The following is a 25,130-nucleotide window of genomic DNA, read 5'->3' on the forward strand; positions in this document are numbered from 1 at the left end:
AAATTCCTCCAAATAGGTCCAGAAGTGTCTTTGACATATTTTCTTGGCATGTTTTTCTGGACACGTTGGGCTGGTGGGGCTGGCACGGCACCCGAGCACGCTCCCGCTGCCCCACTGCTGGTGTCACACTGGGGGCTGCGGTTCTGCAACCCCAGCCGGGCTCAGGCTGTGGCCTCCCAATGGAAAGCAGGCAGGAAATGGCTGCTCAGACAAGCAGGCAGTGTCGAGGCAGCCCTTCCACGTGTCAGCACAATTGTTAGAACAACATGGCACTGGATGCAGGCGGTGACCGCCCGTGATGGATTGGGCAGCTGCCGGCTGCCCTGTACCACCCACACGTGCTGGGGACACGCAGTGCTGGGCTGGCAGTGCTGCAGCTCCAAATGCAGCGCTGGGGACCCACGAGGCTGCTCAGAGCTCCATTAAAAAGCCCCGAGAAGCTGTCTGAAGGGAAGGGCTTTTTTTCCCCCCTCCGAGCCTATTTGTGTTGGTTATTTCTTTTTCTTTTCCAAAGCCTCCAAGTAACTGTGAGCCTGTTTCACACTTACACAAGTTTCCCAGCACAGCCACCTCTGAGTGGAAGCCAGCCCAGCTTGGATTCCTGATCAGAAAGTTCCTTGTTTTTTCACTTGTTATCTCAGCTGGGGAAGTTCAGAGGTCACATCCAGCAGCGACCCGTGTCTGTGCCCGGGCTGTCCAGTTTGGGCCTCTTGTTGTGCGTGCTTGCGTGCGTGTGCTCCACGCTGTTCTGATGGGAGTGACAGGGTCTTGCTTTTGAGATATAGCTAGATTTTGGGGAAAACAGGGCCTTGGAGTACTGCCTTTAAGTCCGATTTTCTTGCAGTGTTGGAACTGCGGATTTTTACAGATATGGGGTGCGGGCTCAGCTTGCCACTTGGTGAACGGGCAGTAGGATCAGAAACCCCTGGGGCGTTGTCCTGGCACGTGGTGGGAGAGCATCCATTAAATGACCCTGCAGATGCTAGAGCAAGGAAGGGCAGCGTGTGGTTTGCGAGGGGAGCTCGGGGCAGCTGTGGGAGCAGCAGCTCCTGGTGTTCCCCAGAGCCCGCATGGTTTGAGGAGCAGCTGCCAGAAGTGAGGGCCCCAGTGCTGCAGCCCCCAGCCCATTCCTGGTCACCTCCAGGGGCATCGCTGTTGGGCCTGGCTCGGTGCTATGGCAGACAGGAGGAGAACAGGGCTGGTCTACAGCACGCCTCAGGTGCTGCGGGTACCATCAGAGGTCTCTCTTGAGTATCCTTCTCCATCTTAAGTGGAGTGGTTGGGTTGGAAGGGACCTTAAAAATCACCCAACCCAAGCCCTGTGGTGGGCCGGGTGCCCCCAGCTCAGGCTGCCCAGGGCCCATCCATGGCCTCGGGCACCTCCAGGGACGGGGCGGTGCAGCTCCTCTGCACGAGCTTCCAAGCTCCTCAGCAGCGTGGTCTCCTGCATTTGGGGAAAGACAGCTTGGGCGGTCGGTGCGCTGGAAAGAGCGGAGGAAAGGAGCGCGAGCCGGGCAGCCTTGAAGTGTATCTCACTTGCGGTGATTAAATAGAGCTGTCTTCATTCGCTCGTTCCCGTCTCTCTAAATCGGGTGCCCTTCAGGGCAGCCTCCCGACGGCAGCGCCGTGTGCCGCCCCGATGAACTCCCCGACAAATCCCTGCACCGCCGCCTGCTGCTGCCTGAATGGACCCCGCAGGAATTTGCATGGCTGAGGAGTCCCTGCTCGCTCTTCTGCGTCCTTCCTCCTCCCCGGCAATAGGAGGAAATTTAAATGTTTCTGAAGAGCGACATTTCCATTTCAAAAGCTGTTCTCTCAAGTGCGTCTGGAGTGGGATTTCTCTCCCCCCCACTCCTCTCTGAATGGGAGCTTTAGAAGTCTCATTTCCTCTGCTTGATAACACCAGGCTGAGAAGGGCTTTTGTCTTCTCATTTCCCCTCGATTTTTTATTTTTCAATAAGCGATGTTTCCAGAAGCTGGCACCGTGGGTTTGCCATCCCTGGGCTGGAGGCTGCACCTGGTGGGCCCGCTGCCCTCGGAGCCGGGCGGGAGGAGGAAGAGCGGAGCCGTGCCCACGGCCCTTAGCGTCCCAGCTCCTGCAGGCAGTGTGGGCACACTGAGCCTGGCCCAGGATCCGGCCCCGTGCTGCGGCACACGGCCCCACGCGGCCTTCAGCGTGTTGCCTGCCTGCTCTGTGGCTGGAGCCGCCGTGCCCGGTGGCACGAGGTGTGTGTGTTCTGTTCAGTGCCTTCTGGAGGACAGTTTTAAGGGAATGCGGTTGCCTGGCAGGAGTGGTGCTCAGCAATACACTTGTGGGAAGGCATCCATGGTGAGCGGAGGATTGTAATAGCAGGGAATTTAGCAGAACCCTTCTTATAAGAGGCGAGCTCTGGTGTGGCGTGTGGGGCTTGAGGGCTTCTCTTAGCATCCTGAGGACAGGGCAGGCTGCCAGGGGGCTATACCAGCACCCCCAAAGCTGCGTCAGGGGGAACGCGCCCGCAGGGATTGAAGCTGACCCCAGTGGCTGCGTGCTGGGTGCTCAGCCCCGGCTGTGTGTGCTGTGCTGCTTGTGGCGGTGCGGTGAGGATGGCTGCTGCTGCAAAAACGAGCAGGAGGTGCGTCTTCCCCTGCCTTGTCCTCCGGGTGACGGTCACACGGGGCTGTGTCACCGCGTCCCGCTTCCGAGGAAGTCTGTGGCAGGCGTGTGCCGAGCGGTTCCTGTGAAGCCGGTTCCGTGGAAGCGGGGCGGCGGTGAGCCCAGCTGCGGGTGCTGGGCGCGATGGGAGGCGGTTTCACAGCTCGCGGTGCTGCAGGAGCCGCCCAGGGCACACGCATCCCCTCGTGTTTCCGTTCGCAGCCGCTGCCATGCCTCGGTGTGCTGGGGCTGCCGCTCCTTTGCCCTCACAACCTGACGCGTGCTCGCCAGGCCCAGGCTCTGTGTATGCAGGAGGGGGGGGTTGCTCTGGATTTCCACAGCGGGTTTTCTATTGCCGCGAGGCTTCGTCCATGGGACGTTTCCTGCATGGGTTTGCATTGGTGCTGGATGTTGGAAAGCGAGGAGCAAAACCCTGCCTTGTCCCCCTGACTGGGCAGGCTCCGCTTCTTGAAATCATCCCCAACATTTCTTCTCGGCGTTCCTCGGCCCATGCTTTTTGTTTCGCTCCCCTGTTGGGTGCCCGGCTCAGTCCAGCCCCTCGAGCTGCGCGTGTTCCGCTGCGTTACTTCGCCGTCCTCTTGGCAGTGAGAGGTGCGGCTGGCACGGTGCTGCTTGCAGCCACGCTGCACGGTGCTGCACTGGTGGAGCTGCTCAGACAAGGGGCTTCCAGAAGTTTTCTCAGTGTTGCCGAGAGGCATGTTTTCCTCTGAACTTGTTCTAGGAAAAGGCAGAGTTGTTTTGGCTGAAATTTACTGTCGGGGGGGGGGGGGGGGGGGAAGCCTGAAGAGAATATTCAGCATGGAAAATTTCAGTCCAGACAGCAAATGTCTTAACAAACTTATCACCCATTGAAAACCAGCGTCTTCAAATGGGAGGCATTAGGCAGTCCTGAATGAGAGGCAGATGAACATCCGAGTTCAGTGCAGTTATTATCCACTGATGGGGACATGGCAGGCGGCGATGGAAGGCGCAGCATCCATCTGTCGGTGTAACGCCTCACGCTTCGGTTGGACCTGGCGGAGTGAGGCTTGCCAGATCTGCCCCGTTCCTCACAGCCTCTCCATAGCCTCTCCATGCACAAGGTGCACTTGCTGCTGCTTCTGTCATGTCCTGTGATCCTGCAGACTGGAGGTGGTATCTGTTGCGTGTCCTGCTGCAGAATGACTTTTTTTAAGCTCCAGCAAGTTTTGCAAGACCAGATACTGTGCTTTGGTTAGTGCATGTAACTGTAACACCCACTGGAGAGGTTTTACGCCCTCCAAAATCTGCTGGAGGGGCGGGGAGGGAGGGCCAGCATTTGTTCTTGCTTTTGCAACTCAATTGCTTCAAGCTGTTGAAACACTGGGGAAGTTTTTTGACCTACTTTCGTGAGAGCTACAAAATCGCTGGGATATTTTCTGCCCTGGCTCGGTGGAATTCAGCTGGGTTACAGGCGAAAGGAATTCTGTACGCCTTCTCATAAAGTCACTTTTATTGAAAAAGAAAAAAACCAAAACAGATCATTAAAAAAAAAAAATAGACGGACTTTGTCTTCAGACAGCTCCTTCGTCTCCAGCACCCTGAATTCCCATGAGCACGTGCTGGGCTGCAGCCAGGGAAGGCCGTTCTTTCTTTGGGAGTCTGCCCCGCTGCGTCGGAACAGGGGGAGCCGAGCCCGCTCCCTGGCTTGGGGCGCTGCTGGTGCCAGGGTGGGCTGGGACGGAGCCGGGAGCCGCATGCCCATCCCCATCGTGCCTCGCCGTGGGGCAGCCCCGCGAGCTGGAAGCCAGAAGTGTTTGGGAAGGAGAACTCCCCTGAAGGGGTTGGGCTGCGGAAGGAGCTGTTGAGTGCAGCAGATGGCTGCAAACAAGAGGGTTGTGGTAACACAATGTGCTTTTTGCTGCTTGGGCTCTCTGGCACCGTACTGGTGCTTCTCCTTGGGATGATGGGCTGTTAGGTTTTAACCCCTCTGATGCTGTTTGACCTGCAGCCTGTGAGGATGCGAGCTATGCAAGCGGGCAGCAATCAGAGGAAACGTGTGCAGGGGGGAGGAACTGCTGCCAGGTGCTCGTTTGGAGTTGAACATCCCACACTGCTGTGCTGTGCTTCTGGGAGCACTGGCAATGGGCTGGTTTGGAAAGGCAGAGACACCAGCACTGAAAGGGACACTCAGAGCAAACACGGCCATGCTGTGCTGGGGACCTGGGGTGCCACCTTCCTTCCCTGTTTTGGGAGGCGGCATTTGGGCTGGTTAGAACCACGGAATTGTTACAGTTGGAGAAGGCGGCTAAGCCGTGCCTACTGACTGTGTCCCTCAGTGCCACATTCCCTCGGTTATTGACCGTCTCCGGGTACAGTGACCACACCACCTCCCTGGGCAGCCTGTGCCAGTGCTGAGCGCTCTTCCTGAGTGTCTGAGTTTAGGCTCTCAGCTCCACACCAGCTGCATGTCTCCAACCTTCTGCACGGAGCGGGCCAGGAGTAAAAGTGTGCAGCCTGGCACTGCTGCCTGGGAGCCTCTTAGTGATGGTTTTTTTCAGTGCTAGATCTCCTCCTGCAGCGGTGCCTGCCCCCCGCTCGCCCACCCTTGTTATCATACAAATCACATAATAATAAGGCCAGGGATAAACAGGAACTACAGTAGCTGTTAGCCATGTATAAAAACAAATCACGTGGAAACAGTATAATTACTGAGAAAATATCAACGTGAGTAATGCAGTAATTGCTTTCTTCCCTCCAGCAGATCTATTCCAGCTCTCGCGGCTCGTGCTGGTTTCGAAGTCTGTGACTTCATGTTAATAAGAAGAATTTTATGTTTCACACTGCGCATGTTTAGAGCGTGGGTGCGATGCTGTCTGAAGCGCTGGCATTAGCTGAAAACAGAGCTCCAGCAGCAGTGCGAGCACAGCCAGCCCTGTCCACTGTCCTGGCTTGTCCCAGAATCTGTGTCACTGTGCCCTGGGGGAGAGGTACCCTCCTTGGGAGGAGCCCCACATGGTGCCACGTGCTGGGACCTGGCCTGCTCTCAGAGCCTGGTGCAGGGCTGGGCTAGACCCTGCTCCTCGCAAACCTCTCCTCTGACAGTTCTGTGATGCAGAAGCAGGGCTTCTCCAGGCCATGTGCGAGTCACAGCTCTGCGCTTTGGGCTCTGCAATTGTATGGGTGAGTTCTTTTTCCTGCAGTTTTGTGTTTTCCTTTCTCTTGCTGCTCCTCGCTTCCTTTATTTGGAGAGGTGCTTGTGAAGTGACGGTGACCAGTTCCTTGAGGCCTGGGGACATTGCCTCTGTTTACTGCTGTCGTCATCTCATAATGAGTGATGATGATGGGTTCTGTGCTGTAACTTGGAGCACAGAAAGCAGGTTTCTGAGAGGGTTATGCCAAGCAGCAGTGCGAAGATGCCCTCTCTTGCACATTGGCAGAGATGAGAGAGCACCTTTTGTTTGCTGTGCACAGTGAGAAGCCTTTCTCTCTGTTTTTGGCAGACAGCCTTCTGTCCTTTAGAAAAATGCATCCAGTTCCAAGCCACGGCTGCTTTCTGTTCCTATTCCCCAATTTGAACTAAATTATACAAGCAGCTCATTTGTCTTTTGCTTCTTGTGGTTGTCTTTCTGGTGTTGACTTAAAATGGAACAGAACAACCGACAACCCACCTGTGGAAAAGGCCCTGAGCTTCACCTTCCTGCTGCAGCAGAGTGACCAAGTTTGCTGTCTGATCCTAGGGAACAAACAGAATCTGCTCTGTAGGGCTCCAGCGAGTCAGCTGGAGAGCACGCAGGGGTCTGTGCCGTCCTGGTGTCACCGAGGGCATTGTGACACCTGGCTGCACAAGAGCGGGCCGGGCCGGGTGCGCAGCCTGCAGCCGTGGTCAGGAGGTGCAGAACAATGTGGGCTTTGTCCCTGTGCTGGGACTGAGGTAGTGAGGCTGCGCAAACTTCTTCACTTGTTTGCTTTCCCCATCCCTCCCCTCGGAGCAGCTGCAGGGTGCTGTGTGCAGCCTGATCGCGGTTTAAGGTTACGGACCCAACTGCAGCTCCTTTTCCCCACTTCCTGCCTCCCAGGGGAAAAAATCCCTCTGCTCACTAAGCAAATGAACAGATAAACCTCTAATTGAGGCACTGGGCAGCTGCCAGCTGGGAGCGCGGTGCCGTGGGTCAGGGTGTGCCAGGGTCCCCTTGGGCCTTGCGTTCATCAGTGCTGCGTGAGCCCGTCTGAGCATGCAGCTTGTGTTTGCAGGAGCTGGGCTTCTGGATAACTGGGAGTTTGAGGAATGAAGGGTGATGCGCAGGGAAGGCATTGTGGCTCTGGGATGCTCATAGGGCGCTGGTACGGTGGTGTCAGCAAGGGTGTCACTTTGCTGGAGCGGGGGCTGAATGCTCCTGTGTTTGCTATGAGCTGGGAGCAAAGGGAAATGAGAGCTGCCCCCTGCGATGGCCACAGGTTTTGCCGATCCATCTGCTCTTATTGAGCTGAGAGCTTCTTTACTCAGAATCTGTAAAAAGCCGTTTTCCATCAGTTCTATTTATCTGAGCTGACCTCACCTATCCCCGTGGTCTCCATCTCGCATGGAAGGCTGCATTTGTCACCTGCCACTTAAGGCTCCCCCGCTCTGCCAAGCGTTTAACGGTGTGCAGGAGGAGCTGAAGGGGTCCCTGGTTTGGTTCTGTGGGGATGTGGGCTCCCTGAAGGTGCCGTGAGTGGGACATGCTGCTGCAGGGTCTTCAGGAGAGTAATCTGGTGCTCCCTTGGGATGCCGAAGGTCACAGCACAGGGCACTGGTGTCATCTGGTAGCCGGTGCTGCTTAGCCCTGCAGGTTCTCTGGGGGCTGCGTGCGTCTTAGAGGGCTGGGAATGGGCCAGGGAGCTCACATGGGAGGCTGAGAGGAGGATCCCGAGCCTCCTGGCACAGCTGACCTGCAGCTTTTGTGCTCCCCAGGACCGCGGCCTGCCTGGCAAGCTGGAGCCCGTATCTCCCGTCAGCCCCGCGCACCCCGAGGCCGAGCTGGACCTGCTGCCGGCCCGGCTGTCCAAGGAGGAGCTCATCCAGAACATGGACCGCGTGGACCGCGAGATCACCATGGTGGAGCAGCAGATCTCCAAGCTGAAGAAGAAGCAGGTATGAGGCTGGGCTCTGCAGGGCAGTTCGTGTCTGTGCTTCTGTTTGCTGGCTGGCGCCCTGTCCTTTCTCACGCGTGTCTGCAGAGGGGAAGTGGCCGTGCCTGTGCCACCAGCGTGGGCTGCAGCCGTGCTCCTTGTCCTGGTGTGGGGACACGGCTGCTGTGCTGGCAGTCTTGTGCGGTCGGCCTTCCCCTGTGTGAGAGCATGCCCCAGCTGAAGGATCACCTGCCTTATTGGAGCTGCGTATACAATTACCATAAACCCATTAAGAGATTAATATGACAAAACCTTGGGGGATGCCTGTGAAAAACCCATGGACTTAAAAGCTTTCACTTTCTAAAGCAGATCACTTCTGTGTCTCTCTTGCCAGTGGTTTTTCCCTTTGCTTGTGGCAAATTTCTGATCTCCTGATGGCTGCTAATCCCGAACTGCCTCTCCAGAGGTGCGCGTGTCAAGAATTTGTGAATGGAGCAAATGTGTGCTCGAGCTGTCACTCTGTGTGGGAAATGGGGACGAGTCCAGCGTTTCTTGAGGCTGTGCATGCAGTTGACCTTCCTCCCTATCTGCACTGCTGGAGCAGGAAAGGGAAAAATGAGCACAGCGTGATGGCCTGAGAGGCTCCGTGTGCTTCCCGCACTTGTAAACCTGGGGCAGTGGGAGCAGAGGGGACAGTGGTGTGTGTTTTCAAGTCACATTGAGGAAGGAGGTGCAAATCAGTCATTTCCCATTGCTGGTGACACGAGGCGCTTCCAGGCAGGGGAGCATGCCCGGTGTGGTGGCAGCCCGAGGGCAGGGAGCTGGAGGTCCTCAGCTGGCTTCTTTTGGAGATGCTGAGGAGCTGCTGTTGATGTTGACGGGAGCAGCGTATGCTCCTTCCCATTAAAATCAAACTGTCCTTCCGTAAGGAAATAGATTTTTTTTATTGTTGGCTGCTTGCTTGGTTGATTTCTTCCCTCTGAACGAGTTTTACGATTCTTTCTCCCCACAAAAACGCTCTGATGAGTGGGGAAGAAGGTGAAAGTGGTTGCTGGCAGTCATCCCCTCCACTTTTTTTATTTTGGCACGTGGTAGCAAACCCATTTGGTACACCCATTGCAAATGCCTGCTCAGTGTGGCTGCTGTCCACTCCCCAGGATTGCACGGTGCCAGGTGGGGGGAGGCGTCTGCGGGGCAGGGGGGTCCTGCCTGAGGTTCTGCAGGATCGCTTTGTCCGTCTGCACGTCTGAGCTGTCAGCGCTGGAGGAAGGCGAGGGAGGGGAAGCGATCAGCCCGTAACAGATCCCGCTCCTCCCGGAGCAAGCGGCGGAGCAGGGAAGAAATTGTGCACAGCCGTAATTTCCTAATGCGTTTCCCCTCTGTCTTTGGGAGGCCTTCTCAGGGTAATTAAATGCACTTGTAAGGAAAGGCAGCGCAGAAAAAAAAATACAGCACTGCACCATTCCTCTCTGCTCGGTTGTTCCAAAAATGGCAGGGAAGGCTCTGCCCGGCGTTGCTAGCAGGAGGGGTTTTGAGAAGGACAAGGCCTGAGCAAGCTGAGAAACCTTCCCCAAATCCTGTGCACCCCCAGCAGAAGGCTGCTCTGCTCAGCCATCCCCTGCTCATTCATGTGCCATATGTGCTTCAATCTCTCATTGAGTTTGTTCTCCCCTTCTTTCTGACAGGGAAGGATAATCTCTATGCATTTATTCCTGGCAGCGGTACTGGGGATCTTAACGAGAAATAAACTGCTGGGCTTTTCTTCGCAGCGGTGCCTGCAGCTCCCTGGTGCCGAGCTCGGCAGAGGGCTCCTGGAGTACAACACTCCCACCTGGTGATGGAGGTGCAGCCGAGCCCTGCAGCCCCGCTGGGTCGGGGAGCTCAGGGGCTTCTGTGCCCTGCGGGGTTCCCACCAGTTCTCCCCTGGGCTCTTTGGAAGTAGTTTGCAGTAACGTGGTGGCTGGAAGCCCTCTCCTCTCTGCTGGGCTAGGGAAGTATCACAGTGCCCACCTCTGCTCGCCATGCTGGGCGCACGTTTGTGCTCGACTCATGATGACGTTTTGTGTCCCTTTGTTATCGCTGCTCTGGCTTTTGGGGAGAGGAGACGACTTCGGGGCAGGGGAGGCAGAGAGTGTGGAGCCGTCAGGTCTCATCTCGCTTCTCTCCCTGTAAAGGTCACAGTCCCAGCCTAGCTTTTGTGGCAGACCTTTAAGAAATCCATTTTGTTCGTGTCTGAGAACCTTGACCTATTTCGCTTTGCCATTTCCCACAGCTCCCAGGGGTAGCTGTCATGGGCTGGACCTGCTGAGGTCAGGTTTGCCATTGCAGTGGGCGCTGGTGCCCGCAGACTGCCCACATCCATAGCCTCCAGCATCTGGCCCTTTAATAACTGTACCATGTTACACCGCGGAGAGCAGTCTAATTCTCTACTGTATTTCAGCTATAATTAGATTTGTATTTTTTCCCTTAACGAGCTGCTTTTAATGAGCCTCCACTTACTGGCAAACTTTCATTTCCTGATACGCCATCAAATCCTCTTGTCTGAAATCAATTACAGCAGACCCAACCACTTTGCAGGATTTTTGTGGGTTTCCAGAACAATGCAGCCAAGTTTTGGGCACTTTTTACCCAAATATTTTCCCCCAGAGGAGCGGAGGATTGATGGATGCCTCTTTGGAATCCCTTCCGAGTGCTCTGAGCTCCCGGTTTGGGAGCGTGGTGTGGTGGGATGCCCTCACCAACCTGAGAGCGCTGTGGTGCAGGAGGAGCAAAGGCGCAGGGGCTGCCTGGGGGGCTGATGCTGTTGGCAGCGTTGAGCTGCAGCTCAAGTGTTTGCTTGGACTGTGTCCTACGGCCCAAGCGTTGCTCTGAGCTGGGGCAAAGCTCTGGATGGGTAGTCTATAGGGACCGGTCATCCCGGGGCATCTCCTCCAGGCACAGCACCAGAAGATAAAACTGGTGGTGGAGAGCAGCCTTGCTACCTCCCTCGCTCTTCCGCTGCTCCCGGTGCAGGCGGCAGCTCCAAAGGCAGGCAGGAGCTGTGGTTCCCCCCTAGGGTTTCTAAGAAAGCCATTATTCCTAGCTACAAGGCTCTCCAGGAGGCCTGCTCAAGGCTGGTCATATTGTCCATGGTCGGGGACAGGCTGCTTGGGGTGGGACAGCGTTGTGCTTCTGTTGGCAGCTCTCCTCCCTCTCCCTGCCTCCGTGGCCTAAAGCTGCCTATGGTGGCTCCCAGGAAGCTTTCTGCATTGGTCACGGCACCGCAGAGAATCTCGTGTGGACGGGGATGGCAGCGTTTCTTGCTGTGACTCACTCTCCTCCCCCCTATCCTTCCACAGCAACAGTTGGAGGAAGAAGCAGCCAAACCACCAGAGCCTGAAAAACCCATCTCCCCCCCTCCTATCGAATCCAAACATCGCAGCTTGGTGCAGATCATCTACGACGAGAACAGGGTGAGTCTGGAAACGATGGAAATTCAAATGTGCGGTTGTGCTGTGTCATCCTGACCTGGGCTGGGAGGGTCTGGTGTGGGGCGAATGGGGATTGCCCTGGATGAGTTTCTCGGTGAAGGCTGTGGGCAGATGTGACGGATGGAGCTCCGTCGGGAGCAGTGACGATGGAGGGCTGAGCCCTGGGGTGCTCTCTGCGCTGTGTGGATTAAGTGCAAATGTCTTGTGAGCCATGTGAGAACCTGCTTTTGTAGGGTTTCCTGCGATAAGTGTTAGATTGGAAGCACTGGAGCCCTGCCTGTTAAACAGCTTGCTTTATCCTCTCCCCTGGAGTGAACCTGGTGGAAAATTGCCTTTAACAATGGGCTTTGGCTTGGTGGGCTGCACAGGTGGAGAGGGATGTCTGTGCTGCGCCAGTACTGGCAGCCAGCTGTGAACCCTCCTGGCTGCCCCCGGGCCATGGGGCTGGCACAGAAAGGATGTGCGTTTGTGGGTATTTGGTGCTGTAAATGGCATTAGTAAAGGTCATGCTGGCATCGCTGCCTTTGGATCTCTGCCTTGACCGCTCGTTTGTTGCACTCAGCCGTCGCCTGCAATAGCAGCCTGAGGAGATGGGAATTTTGCTGTGTGCTTTGGAGAGATGCTGGAAAATTGGGCCCTTTGGAAGATAATCAAGCACATTCATTTTCATTTAGGTGTTGGATAAAAAGGATGATTTTGCATAAAAGGAAAACTACCAGTCGCTAATTATTTTGAATTGCGAAGCCTGAGATTTCACTGGGAGCTGCAGAAACCCAGGTGCCTGATGCTAAAAGAAAAAAATAAATCACATACTCTGTGCTCACAGGCAGTGCCATTTCCCTGGTTGTACTTTTCCCATCTGCCTCTCTCCCTTAGCAGTAGGAAGCGGGTGAAGGCTGAGGGCAGCACGATTGAGGTGTGAGCACACAGCAGATGAGGGAGGCCCTGCAGAGCCGGGGCTCGGAGCCCTTCTGCCCCACAGCGTGGCCAGGTGACCTGCCCAGCAGCCTTGGGCTAGGTGGCTTCTGCCTGCCGTGCAAGGGTTGGGTTCACAAAAGGAGACCTGAGATGTTTTCATCTCATTCCGTTGACCCCATCCTCCCTGGATGCTGTCAAGGACCTGGTCCACATGATGTGGGGAAGCAACGGGTGATGTCTGGCTCAGGGCGCGGTCCCGCTGGGCCCTTGTCTTAGTGTGTCCCCTCTGCCAGGTCCTGCCCAGCAGCAGGGCTGCATTTGCCCTCTTGTCTCCCTGAATCCCCTCCACCTCCCCGTGTGGTCTCTGGGTGAAGATTCCTCCCACTGAGAGCAGCGTGTCAGCAAGCTGTTTGCGGGCAGCGGGCTCAGGCCAAGCAGCCCTTCCCTTCTGCATGGCAGAAACCGCAGCGGGCAGCAACGGAGTTCCTCCTTTGGGGAAGACCCAGTCTGTTCACGGGCTGCAGAGCAGGCAGAGGCCCCACTGTATCCTTGTCCTGCCTGCGGCTCACAGTGCGGGCTGGAGGGCGGCTGTGCCGAGCGGTGTGGGCAGCACGGCTCATGGCAACGCCGCAGGACTCGGGTATTGCTGTGCTCCCCAGGGCAGCCTCAGCTCTCAGCCGGGCAGCTCTCTTCTTGGTCAGAGCAGCAGAAGGGCCCTGGCTCCCCACCTTTGGAGCAGCGGTGCTGCCCGGTGCGGGGTGCCGGCCCGTTCCCAGCCCTGTGCTGAGCACAGCGTGAAGGAGGGAGCGAGAGCCGTGCACGGGGGAGACGAGGTTATGTGAGGACAGAGCAGCTAGGAATGCCGGAAAATCGAGTTAGCCAGCCGTTCTGTGACCTACTTTCCTTTTGGCGATAGCTGTGGCTTTTCAGGGGTGAATGGTTTCTAATTTTAGCCCTGGTTCATCGGGGAGGTCTGTACGTTTCCTCCCCGCCGTGCTGGGACGGCTGAGCGCTGGGCCACAGCCTGGCACTGCCCTGTGCTGCTGCTGTCCCGGTGAGAACCGCACCGTGCTGCCTGTCCCGCCTGCCACCCGCTGACTGTGTGACTGCAGATATTCCCCAGCATCGGAGAGCGTCACTGGAGAGCCTGACCTGCAGTCCCCTCTTGCTGCACTCTGCTGGGCAAGTAGTTGATTTCCAGAAAATAGTAAGTTGACTGTACAGATTGTGCTAGGGAGGGAGAGAGAAAAGCTTTGGTGACCGCGATGGAGCACTGCGTTGTGAGGATGGTGCTGAGCTCCTGGAGGCCCCGGATTGAGCTGGGCGTCCCAGGTGCTGCCGGGGGCTGGCAGCAGCGCACAGTGAAATTAAACTGTGCTGGCGACCTTTAGAGCCATCCGTGTGGGAGAGGAGCTGATTCCTGCAGGGTCTGCCACCTCTGTGCTGCTAGCTGTGGTACAGGCACTTCATGGGCTTTAATTTGCTCCCCCGGGATGCATGATGATATCGAGAGAATTTATCTTCCTTCCATGTCAAATCCGCGTGACCAGGGCACGTCCTCTGTCTATATTTTTAGCTGTGGTTTTATCCTGTGGAGTTGTTGATGGGATTCCTCACATCTCTCTTCCCTTGAAATTGATTTAGCGTACCTGGCCTTGGAGGCGTTTCTGCGCCCGGGGTTCCAATTAGCAGGTCCCTCGTTAGGCGTGCAGGAGGGCTGCGATGCTCCAAGCTGTACCAGCGTGACTGGAGCAGCCTTTGTGTTGATCTGCCCTAACGGCCCCTGGGTACCCTGGCTCCCCATGAGCTCCCCGGCACGCAGAGTGCTTTCTGCCACTCTGTTCTCACGGAGAGGGGAGGTCACCTGAGGACACGGTGTGACTTGTCCCCACGTCGGCACGGGGACGCTGGGCGCTGCGACCCACAGCAGCGCTGCACCTGCGTGCTGTGGGGCTGCACTGCCCTTCCCTGCTCTGCTGTCAGCTCTGTGAAATACCAGGTTTGATGCAGTGCAGGCAGGGGAAGCAGGCAGCACTGTCTGTCTCGCTCTGGGGATTGAGTTGGTGGAAATCAATAAGATTAAATTTTAATTCGTTTTCTGTCTCGGTGCATGTTCCTTCAAAAGGGCACAGCTATCTATCTATAAATTCAGCATTATGCTGTAAAATTGGAATTCAAAGGGTTGGTTTGAACTTTTTCCACCCCCTGCTGCTGTTGTGTCTGTGCGGAGCGTATTCCTGGCTATCCGCTTACCCTCATCGGCGCGCTCATAAAGCATTAATGCCCCATCTATAAATAAGGGAATAAATAAATGAGCGCTTTCAGCATTGCAAAGTACAATCTAGCCACTGACTGCTCGGAGGCACGGAGCGTGACTCAGATCCCATGGCGATTTTGTGTCAGTATAACTGATTTTCTATGAACTCCTGATTTACATGAGAAAGGGAAGAGTCGGGCCTGCATCGTCAGCACCGAGCTGGTGCAGTGCACGGAGCCTTATCAGTGAAACGCCTTTGGAACATTAAATCTGCGGTTTTTTCTTCCAGTCCTGGTTGACGTGGGTAGGCAGGGCAGGGCAGGCTGTGTTTGGCTGCTGGAAGAGCCTTGTTTGTTTTGCTTTTGTTCCTGCTGATAGTTAGCCTGGCATTGCCTCACCGCAGCTCGGTGGTGCACGAGGAGCTTCCCAGGAGTCCCAGGGAAAACGGAGAGGTCAGAGGTCGGGTGCTGTTAACACTCCTGCATCACAGCAAGGTTGCCAAAAAGCTGAGGTTCAAACCCTCAGCCTGGAGCCGTTCAGAATCCTTCCACTTCTCCTCACACGTCAAAGAAAATAGCCTGATCCAAGCTAGACACCGTGGTGGCCTGCATCTTCGGGTCCTGGAAATACAGCCCAGGAGCGCACGGAACTTGGGTACAACGTGGGAGAGGAGCGTAAGCCCCGTGGCACGGTGCCTGCTCCTCAGATGGGGTGACCAGACTTCTCCCAGCACAGCCTCGGTCCCTTTGAACCTCTCCTGCCTGGGCATGGCACCTTGGCCCTGTGGATGGCAGCGTGGTGCCGTGCTTGTGTGCGACGGCGTGCAAACCCAGCCCGTGGGTTCTGCCCTCAGCGGTGGGCAGAGTGTTGGAGCAGCGCCCACAGAACAGCGGCAGCCCCAGGCGGAGGTGGGGGCAGGGCCGCTGCACCGCGGCTTGTCACGCTGTGCACAGGATGCCGGCCCCGCTGCTAGCACGTGGACCCTTCCCTCGGTTGTCGTGTTAGTTGTGATGAGTCATTTGTCACCTCCGTGGCACGCAGCTGTGGTGGGGAGTCCCTGGAGGTGGCACTGCGACCGCTCTACAGTGGGAGGGACGGGGAGGGGCACAAGGGGAGAGCTCGGGAGCAGGATCATCCCACGTGGGGCAGCACACTGCTGGGGATTGGCTCTGGGAGGGGGGAAAGAGCTTGGTACCCCTGGTCCTAGGAAGGAAATCCTTCTCCATGGAATCATTAAGGTTGGAAAAGACCACTAAGAGCATCTAGTCCAACCACTGGCCCGCTGCCCCATGCTCACTGACCGTGTCCCTCAGTGCCACATCCCCACGGCTCTGGAACACCTCCATGGACAGTGAGCTCCCCAGCTCCCTGGGCAACCCGTGCAGTGCTGACAGCTCTTCCTGAGAAGAAATGCTTTTCAGTATCCAGCCTGAACCTCCCCATGGCCATCACCTCTCTACTACGAAGCCAGCACTGTGAGGTCGCACTCTGCTCCCAGCAGGTCAGCACATGAATTTTCCTTTTAAATCCTCCAGACCGTTTGCCTTTCCGCACCCTGCAGAGCACCGGGGGCGTGGTGTCTCGCCTGAGGTTTTTCTGCTGGTTTCAGTGACACCACTTCTGAATCCTGTCCCAAACCAGCTCCATCCCAGCCTGCCTGCTTGCCACGCCAGCCTGGCCGCTCCCCAGGACGTGGTGCAGAGCTGCTGGCCGACTCGGTGCTGCTCCCCGCACTGCTGCCCGTGGTGCAGGGTGCGCGGGATCCCCAATAGGAGCGCTCACGTCCCCCAGCACGCCGGCTGGCTGCATCCCACGGGGTGCTATAAATAACGCTGGGAGCACGGTTCAGCGGCGCAGAGCGCTATGGAATGATGGCTGGAACAATTCCAAGAAAGTGCCGCCTCCTAATTTCAGATCCGCTTTCTCAAAATAACCCCGTGTTTCCTTAGCTTCCATTTTTAAACTTCGCTTTAAGAAGAGCCCCCGTGAGATCCCGGCCCCTCCCTGGATCTGGGTGCTGCAGTGCACTGCGGGCCGGGGGGCTGCTCTCCTGTGCGCTTCCCACTCCTCGTTCTGTTCTGCTGGAGCAGAGGGCCTGGCCTTTCCTTACAAGGAAGCCGAACGCTTCTGAGGCTGATGGACGTTTGTGGTTCAGCTGCACTTCTTGTGACACCTCCATCCCTCTGAACAGCACGCAGAATTGCGGTGCCGGCGGCTTCACCTGTGAGCGCAGATGTGCCCCAGAGGCTGTGCCTGTGCCCGGGACATGCGTGTGCCACTGTTGTGCTGCTGGAGAGGAGCCACTCCTCCGATGTAAATGGGAGCAAAATTCAGCCCTGGGGCTTTGGTTGTGCTGCGAGCACTCTGTGCCGAGTGCTGTAGCAGTATTTCAGGACTCCACACCATATCTGGAAAAGGGGTCATTAGCTGCTTGCTGGGGAGCAGCAGAGGGGCTATAAAACCGGTGGGGATCTTCTTGCACCTCACCGGAATAATGGCTACGTTTGCTTCCCGCTCCTTTCCCTTCTGTTAAATGACAGGGCTTGCAGGTACGGCTGGCCGGCCGCGTTGTTCAGCTGCTGTAGGGTGAACCCTCCGGTTCCCTTCCGTGGTGTCACCCAGTAAGCACACTGCTCATGGCAGGGCAGCAGAACCGAGCCGTGCTGGCCGTGCCTGCGGGGAAGGGTCCAGCAGGGATCGTGGTACAGGAGGAGCAGGGCTGTGCTGGCACCGCCTGCCGTCAGGTTGGGCTGAGCGCCCCGAGCCGGGCCGTGGGGCAGCATGTTTTCCATCTGTCTGTCCTCGGGCACAGGGGGACCCTCCTCCAGGTGATGTCTGTCACTCTGGCTCTGCCACCAGCTCCTGCTGGCTCGGGGTGGCCGCTCCGTGCGGTTCTCTGCTGATCGGATAAAGGCAGCGAGGAGCATCAGCGATTACCGCGTGTGTCAAGTGCTAATTGGGCAGCCTTCATGGCAGAGGCGTTTCTTTGTGTACATACAGAGATGCGACGTGCTCAGAATAGCTTTCCCTCCTGATCTTTCGTTCTGGAGACGTGTACATTACAGTCAGTTAACGCAAGACAAATTATGTCATTCTTCTTGATTCGCCACATGTTCTGCCTATGGTGATTTGCCTCTGGCTTGTCTCATTAAGTTGTCTAAACGTGGCAAACTCAGCAGCTGAATCTATGCAGGTTTTTCTTGCAGTTAATCACGTTGCACACACAGACCTCCAGCACCATCGACTCGTGGCTGCGGTTCTAATGCCCTCGTCCTTCCCTGCCTCAAATTTTAGCCTGGTTGTAATGGTGTGAGGCTTCCTGGTGCCTCTGTGCAGGTGTTCTCCGAGGTCGGCAGGTGTTATTGCTCTTAGACACCAAAATACTGAGCTCTGGCTGCGAGCACCCTGTGGCATGATGAGAGGGTTGATGGCTGGACTCAATGATCTTAGTGGTCCGTTTCAACCTGAATAATTCTACGGAGCTTTGAGTGTTTCAGGCTGGCAGCTCCCAGAGCAGACTTCACTTCTTCCTGCTAATGAAGTCCGAAGTGCTGCAGGGCAAACATTCAGTGTTCTGCAGCGCCTTCTGGGGAGCATTGGATGGGTTCTCTGGGTTTCTTACCTGAGCTGGGTTCGATAGTATTGATACTTTCTATTTCCCTTTATTTCTCCACGTGAGGTCGAGCAGAGCAGCTCACTGAATAGCTGAGGCACGAGTGAGTGTTGAAGCCTGTGCACAAGTCTGCTTGATTTGGTCTCCCCAGGAGGAGAATTCAGGATTCAAGCTGGAGCTATGCATGAACCTGTGACTGCTTGGAGCTCCCTTGGTGACAGCGGAGCTGGAACCTGTGCGAGCTGGGATCTGTTTGAATGTGTCCTGCGTGCTTGGGGGAGTTTGAGGTAGCTTATTACCCCGTGGAAAATAAAGCAGCTCTAAATCCAGGGCTGCAGGGAAAGCCAGCCAGCGAGCCATGTGTTTTCCAGTGCTCATCTCTGCTTTTTCCCTAGCCTGGCTCCTGGATTTTGCCTGGGGATGTCCCATGTTCTCCCTGCTTTCTGCCACCAGGCCGGCCCCACTGTCCCCATGTGTACCCTGGCAGCCAGCACGGGGCTGCATGCAGGCAATGCAGGCTGAGGCCGCTGGGTGGCTGCGCCGCGTTGCAGCCCGGGCTCTGTGCTGCATAGCGCGCCCTGGGCTGGCTGCTCCGGTGTCGAGCCCAAAGTTGCTCACTGCTGGGAGGACGGCAGCAAGGAGTGGGGCAGAACATGGGGCTGAGCCGTGCTCCTGGCTCTGCTGCTGTGTGCATGCGTGGTCCCATCAGGGAGCTGCTCACAGCGCTGGTGACATCTGGGAGTCTCTGTGAGCTGCACAAGAGCCCCGCAACTGGGCAAAGGGCACTGATAACAGCGCTGCTGTGCAGCGGGTGGGTGCATGGGGGAAGTGCCGAACTCGTGGTTACGTCTCCTGCAGCATCCTTGAAGTCACTTCAGGATTGCAGAAAGCGCTGCGTCCTGCCGGGCGTGCAGTAAGGGAGGAGCTGGCGGCTCGTCCCAGCGCCACCTGGGCTCTGCAGCCGCCGGGGACCTGCAGTTGGCTGCGGGCACAGTGACTCATCCCTCTGGTCCCGTGGCCAGGTTTGCAAAAGTACATGCTTGCAGCTCAGACTGTGTGGGTGCGCAAAGCCCCAGCAAGGAGCTCGCAGTGCCGCCGGCTGCAGCAGTGCGGGGTTGGTGGGGCATCTCCTGGCACCCTGCAGGATGGAGTGGCCGTGAGCTGGGGCTGGTGTGCCAGAGAGCAGCGCGAGTGACAGCCCGTCCCCTGCTCGCTGCAGCCCCTGTCAGGAGCCAGGCTGCACCTCGTGCCAGCTGAAATCCCAGCTCTCAGAGCCTGCAGAGCTGTAGTGCTGACTGGGTTAAAGCTCTGAATGCGCTTCAAAAAAGGTTGGTTTTTTTTTTTTATCCTCTTCCCTCTCCCCTCCCCGCGGGTGAATCCTGCGAAGCTCAGCTGCCCACGCTGCTCCTGCAGCCTCTTGGAGGCAGCCTGGATTTCCTCTCCCCCTACCCCACGTGAAAAAGAAGCTATGTGGTGGAACAAATGCCTCTGAAAATCCATCTCCTCGGCCCCTTGCCGCCAGGTATCCGGCCGTACTGCATCGGCCCCAAAGCGTTGTGGATTTATCGGACTGTTAGTAACAGCAATTGAAAAGCCTGGCTTCATGAGGAAGTGCTGTTTACTGAAAACGTCACCTTTTATTTAGCCTCCCGCCGCGGAGAACCCACGTCTCTTTTCAGGCCTGTTTAATTAGGAAGCGCCGCACAGCCCACCACGTGTTGCTGTTCTCTCTAATACATGTGGGGGTGGGGGGGGAGCAGGGATGGGGCAGAGCAGAGCTCTGCAGGGGGGGAGTGGCAGTGATGAGGAGCCCAGGGCAGCTCCAACATAATGATCACATGCTCGCCGAGCGGTGGATCCTAGAAAGGGCATCTCTGTGTGCGTGCCGTCTCGCTCGTGCTGCGACTGTGCCAAGGTAACCTGCACGGTGCTGCGACTCCGGAGCCGGGCTGGGAGAGAACGGGGGTTTCTCCTGCGGCTCCCGGGGGTTGCAGTTGGGGTGGCTTTCCCAGCGCCAGGAGGGGCTCAGGAGCTGTGCATTGGATGTGCGATACCTTGCTGCCCGCAGGGCTTTCCTGCGGTCCCCTCGTGCTTTCAGGTGCGGGTGGGTTTGGTTGGGAAGGGGTTTGGGCTCTGGGGCAGAGGGCTGTAGGTCAGCGGTAGAAATAACTTCTCTTCTTTCTCCTTCTTCCCTTTCTTCCATGCAGAAGAAGGCAGAAGCTGCCCACCGCATCCTGGAAGGGCTGGGTCCGCAGGTGGAGCTGGTGAGTGTTCCCCGCGGCCGTGGGCGTTGCGGAGGTCCCCGGGAGTGTGGGGCTGAGCCGCGAGGAGGAAGCGCTGCGGGCCAGGACATCTTGCTGTCACGGCACCAGGACAGGAAGCGAAGTGGCTGAGCTGAGCGCTGAAACACACACACAGCCTCCTCGGAGAGCATTAACCCTTCAGCTCCTCTGCCTTGCGCTGCAGTGGGGCAGAGCGATGCTCCAGCACAGCCTGCAGCAGGATGCTGCACCTGGGGCGAGTGCAGGAGGCGCTGGGGAAGGGGCTCGGGGAGCGCGCACCAATCATAGCCTGCGGGTATCGGGATCTGCACGGATTCTATTTCTGTCTCTCGTGCACAAGGAAAATGAGAAAAACGCGTTCAATAAATTGTCATTGTGGGGCTACTCCCTCATCCAGCAAATTGCAGCTGTAAGTCAAGCAGTTGGATGCTGGAGGATGGCTGCAACTAGCCCCCGAGGGGCTGTGAACTGAAGAAAGGTGCTGGAAAAATAAGCATCAGTGGTGATGCTGTAGGAGGAAAGCAGCTGGAAAGGTCAGAGAGGGCCAGGCTTGGGTCCAGCAGCATCTCTTGCATTGGCTGTGGGGTGCAGCAGAGGGAGCCCTGGCTGCTGGGTGAGCACGCAGCACGACTGTGCTCATCAGCTGTAATTAGGACTGGCCTTGCGGAGGTGGTACGAATCACTGTCCTCCCCAAGTGCGGAAGGGAGAGGTCACAGAGGAATTAGTGGTCAGCACTGCGTGCTGGAGCCACTTCCTTGCCCGGGGAGGTAGGGTGCATTATTCTTCCTTTGAGTCACCGGGGTCAAACCCTTTGGCTTCTTTCTGCTCTGAAGGCAGTGCCTGCAATGGTGCTTCCTCATCTAAACCGCGTTGCGTTTCCTTTGATTCCTCCACACACCTTTTTTTTTTCCCCCTTTTCTTTTGATTTGTCAATGCTTTGCCTTTGGGTGCTGTTGCTCCAGAGCCAGCCTTGTGCGGTGGAGAAAGAAATCTTCCAGCACTCCTGCTCGCCTGCAGCGTCAGATGGAAGAAGTTTTGACAGGGATCCAGTGTAGCTCGAGTGGGGACTTACCCAGCAGTTTGGGTCTGTGTCATGGGTTTCCCCTCAAGTTGGAAACTGCTGGCTGATGGCCCAGCTCTAGTAGGAAACTCAGACTTCAGTCTTTCCAGCAGCCCGTGGGCTCACCAGCACCGCGTTGTGGGAGCTGAGCGTCTCAAGGAAGCAGCTCCTTCTCTGTTCCCAGCTTCCTGCTGCTTTGACCTCACACGATCTGGCCCTGTGTTTTTTACCTGAAGGGTTTTGCTCTGTGCCTGAATCTCTCTGGAGAAGCCCCGTTCCTGTGCTCCTGAGAACTGGAACATGTGGATTTGTACCCCAGTCCCTCGGCCCATTACTGCTGTCTTTCTCACCTGTCTGGGGGCAGCCCTGATGTGTGGGCCCTTTGCCTCGTGTTAAAGCCCAGCTGTGCCTTTGGCAGGAGTTCTCTTGTTCCGCTGCAAAGAGCAGTTTGCTGGGTTATCCCTGCAGCGTATTTGGGACCCTTTAAACTGACCCCGTGTATTCCCCAGGGAGAAATTTCATGGGGATTTGTGCTCTGAGCATAGCAGTGACCAGAAAGCAGTTGATGGCTTTCATTGTGTTTAATTTTTAAAGACCTTTCAGTAAATCCAAGGTTTTTCCAGTAATGGCTTGCATTGCAGTTTTGTTTTTCTTAAATGTCATCCCCTAGAGGAATGCATTACACGTCCCTTACGAGGAGAGATGCTGTGAATGCTGCCAGCACGTCCCTGGCCATCTGACCTGTCAGGTTTACTCATTTAGCTCGTCGTTGTTCTGTGCAGGCTGTGGACAGCTCTGAGGAAGGACAGTGGTTCTCAGCCCCTGCCCCGGTGAGAATGAAGTTTTAGTGTTTGGCTGTGGGGTAGGTGAGCGTCTCTCCTGGGCTGGCAGTGCTGCCTGGGCTGAGCTGAGTGACAGGGCTGTCTGCACAGTCCCCTCCAGATGCTTTGTTGTCGTGGTTTTGGTTTGGGTCCCTGAGTTTTGTAGTTCAGAACGCTCGGGCTTTTCTCTGTCAGCGATGCTCGCAGCGGTTGTCCGTTAGCACTTAGGTTTGCTAACTAAGAATGTAAGTGGGCACTTCTATCACAGATCAGTAAGAGTGGAAATGAATCAGCAGCCCTCGGTGAGCTGAGCAGCATCAGGGCGTCTGTGACGATGAGAAGCCTCTAACCTAGGCACAAAGCGTTCCTCCCGCCCCCTCCTCTGAGAGGAAGACACTTGTGCCTCGTCACATGCCAGCTTGTTTGCTTTGGTTTTTATGAGCACGGAGGGAAGGAAGGCGCTTCTATTTACCAGCATTTCCAATTCCTGCAGTCCTTTCCCAAGAAGCAGCTGGGCAGTGCAGCGTTGTGGATGCTGTGAGCATTCCCAGCTTACCTCCTCTTGAGCTTCACCCAGGCCGGGCACCAGCTAACGTGCAACCCCTGCCGTGCCCCAGCCCGGGGGGGTCCTTGTGCCCAGGGGCAGCCCCTTTATGCTGCCGGGCGCCGCCAGGGCGAAGGCTCCTCCTGCACTTGGCTCCTCGCAGAGCTGCGGCGGCTTTCGTAGCGTAGACATAACAATTTGCAGCACGCGGGCTGTCTCTTCCCGCTCCCCGAGCCCCCCTTTCCCCTCGCCTCCCCCGTGTCGTATGTTCCAAAGCGCGCTGCGTTTGCAAGAAGCGCATAACAACCACGTACTCTGCCGCGCCGCGTCGGTGGGGATTGCGTAGCAAAGGAGTCGCTGCGAGCAGCTCGCTGCCTGCCTCCCCCGGGCAGCACAGCGCCGGCAGCCAGCGCCCTGCAGTACGTGCGGGGACGCGGGGACCGGGCTGCGCGCTGCTGCGGGAGCGTGGCTGGAGGGGGACGGGAGCCTGCAGCGGCGCTTCTGACAGGTTGAAGTTTCTAAATGTCAGACCGTACCCATTTATGCCTTCATTTTTCTTATTTATTTCAGCCGTTATACAACCAGCCTTCAGACACCAGGCAATACCATGAAAACATTAAAATGTAAGTATGTGGCAATAAAGGCTATTTGAAATGTCAGATTGCGCATTAGGCTGCGGCACGGGATGCTGGCTTGCTCCCGGTCCCCGTTTCCTAGCGCGGTTCCCCACCGGAGCTGTGGGGCCGGGGCTCTGTGTGCTGCTGCTGGGCTGCTCCGCTTCCCTGGGGGGCCGCCAGCACCCGGGGGTGCGTGGGCGTGCGGGGCTTTGTTGGGTGCGTTTCACACGTGCCCACGTACAAAACCAGCTGTCAGCGTGTGTGTTTGCATGCAGGGAGCAGGAGGGAAGTGGAAAGTCACAATTACCATTAGATTTTTGTGAAGCACCTCTTGAATGTCTGACAGCAATTGGTTGTTTCAGAGATACTTACGAGTCTCATTAATCATCTCGTTTATGGCTTATCACCTCGATCCATGATTTAATCATCAGCTTGCATTTAATAAGCACAGTGACTTCCTGAACGTAGGAGAAATAAAATAGGCAGTGAGAACAGTGGTAACTGTGATCATTGTTGGAAATGGGAATGGTCAGACCTGATCTGAAACTCCTGTCTGGCCGGAGGGAGCCAATGGCGGCTCGAGTCTGTTTTGATACGGGCTCGGTCAGCTGCTGATAATCATCTTTAATAATCTATTAACCGAAGTTAATAATCTTTTGCTTTTCAGCAGTCTGTTAATTGATGCCGGGGGAATTAGAGGGGAAGAGTTAACGGGCTCCTGCTGTTCTGCATGTTGCCGGGGCCGCGTGCGGGGGCTGCGGGGTCCCCAGTGCCCCTCTGCGTGCTGCTGGTGGGCTGGGGGGGGCCCTTCTGAGCAGATGGGAGCTTTGTCCTTGAGAGCACGAGTTAAAGGAGCTCCTGGTACTTCACCCGCTCGCTCTTCCCCTGCCAGTATTTGTAGTTGGGCGATCACGTTTTCCTGTGATTGGAGTCATTTCCTGTGCTTTGTTCCTGCGTGGGAGATGGGTGCACAGGAGGGCGCTGGGAAGGAGCCGCGGGGACCGGAGCTGAGCCCCAGGGTGAGGGGTCTGCCCCGACCCCCCCAGAGGTAATCCAAGGGGAGGCTGAGGCAGGCGGTCCTGCTGATTAATGCTGCAAAATATGGGAAGGAAACCACATATTTTCATGAAAAGCCGCCATCTCCTCCTGGCAGAACCCTTGCAATTAGCTGTGCTCAGCTCGTTATCGATGCCAGCTGGGTGCATTTACCGATGTAGGTCAGGGAAAGGCCCTGCAGCTCTCTGGGCTCCAGATGCTGCTGCTTCTGCCTGAGAGCCTGTCCCAGGGGTCCTGGGTCCATGCAGTGTTGTGCCACCTGTGGGGACGCATAGTTACAGTGCCTTCTGTTCTCCTGCCTCGTGTCCATGCTGTGTAGGAGCCTTGTACCTGGGTACAGAAAGGTGGTCGGGCTCTTTCTATTCACAGATGCCTTTTTTCTTTTTTTTTTTTTCCCAACTTTTCCTATGTTGGATTTTTTTTTTCTCAGTTTGCACATCGGTGGGAGGGCATTTGAATATCACAGTGCCAGGATTCCTCGATTTCTCTGCGGTGACACTCTGCCTTGCAACACTGCTTTAATCCCTCCTGCTTGTTTGCTTTGCCTTCAGCTGGAATGAGTCACTTGTGCTGATAGAGCTGACTGGGGAGTTACGGGAAGATTTCCTGCTCTTCCGAAAATGTTCCCACTCTCTTATTTTCATGGAGCTTTATGGCCTGTCTCCTATTCAGTACAGTTAGAATTAATTTCATGCCCCAGTTCATTCTAGTGTTTGCAGTTTCCAAAGGCTTTTAAGTCCCATTTAACGGCCTCGCTGTGCTCTG

The 25,130-nt window shown here is 56.4% G+C and overlaps 1 protein-coding gene across 17 annotated transcripts in view; it reads left to right on the forward strand.

Annotated features, from left to right (window-relative positions):
* NCOR2 (nuclear receptor corepressor 2) overlaps window positions 1–25,130 on the forward strand; it is a 168,190-nt gene that overhangs the window by 70,989 nt on the left and 72,071 nt on the right. For 15 of the 17 annotated variants that reach the window (XM_021412549.1, XM_021412556.1, XM_021412559.1 and 12 more), the window contains 4 exons: window positions 7,569–7,748; window positions 11,065–11,178; window positions 20,192–20,248; window positions 23,263–23,315. In XM_021412549.1, coding sequence (XP_021268224.1) covers window positions 7,569–7,748; window positions 11,065–11,178; window positions 20,192–20,248; window positions 23,263–23,315 — 404 coding nt within the window. Of the gene's footprint in view, window positions 1–5,737; window positions 5,798–6,210; window positions 6,549–7,568; window positions 7,749–11,064; window positions 11,179–20,191; window positions 20,249–23,262; window positions 23,316–25,130 lie in introns of those variants that run through there. The other 2 variants (XM_021412562.1, XM_021412563.1) reach the window with 2 other exon arrangements.

This window comes from Numida meleagris, chromosome 14 (genome assembly GCF_002078875.1).
Source record: "Numida meleagris isolate 19003 breed g44 Domestic line chromosome 14, NumMel1.0, whole genome shotgun sequence".
In the NCBI taxonomy this organism is placed as follows: Eukaryota; Metazoa; Chordata; class Aves; order Galliformes; family Numididae; genus Numida; species Numida meleagris.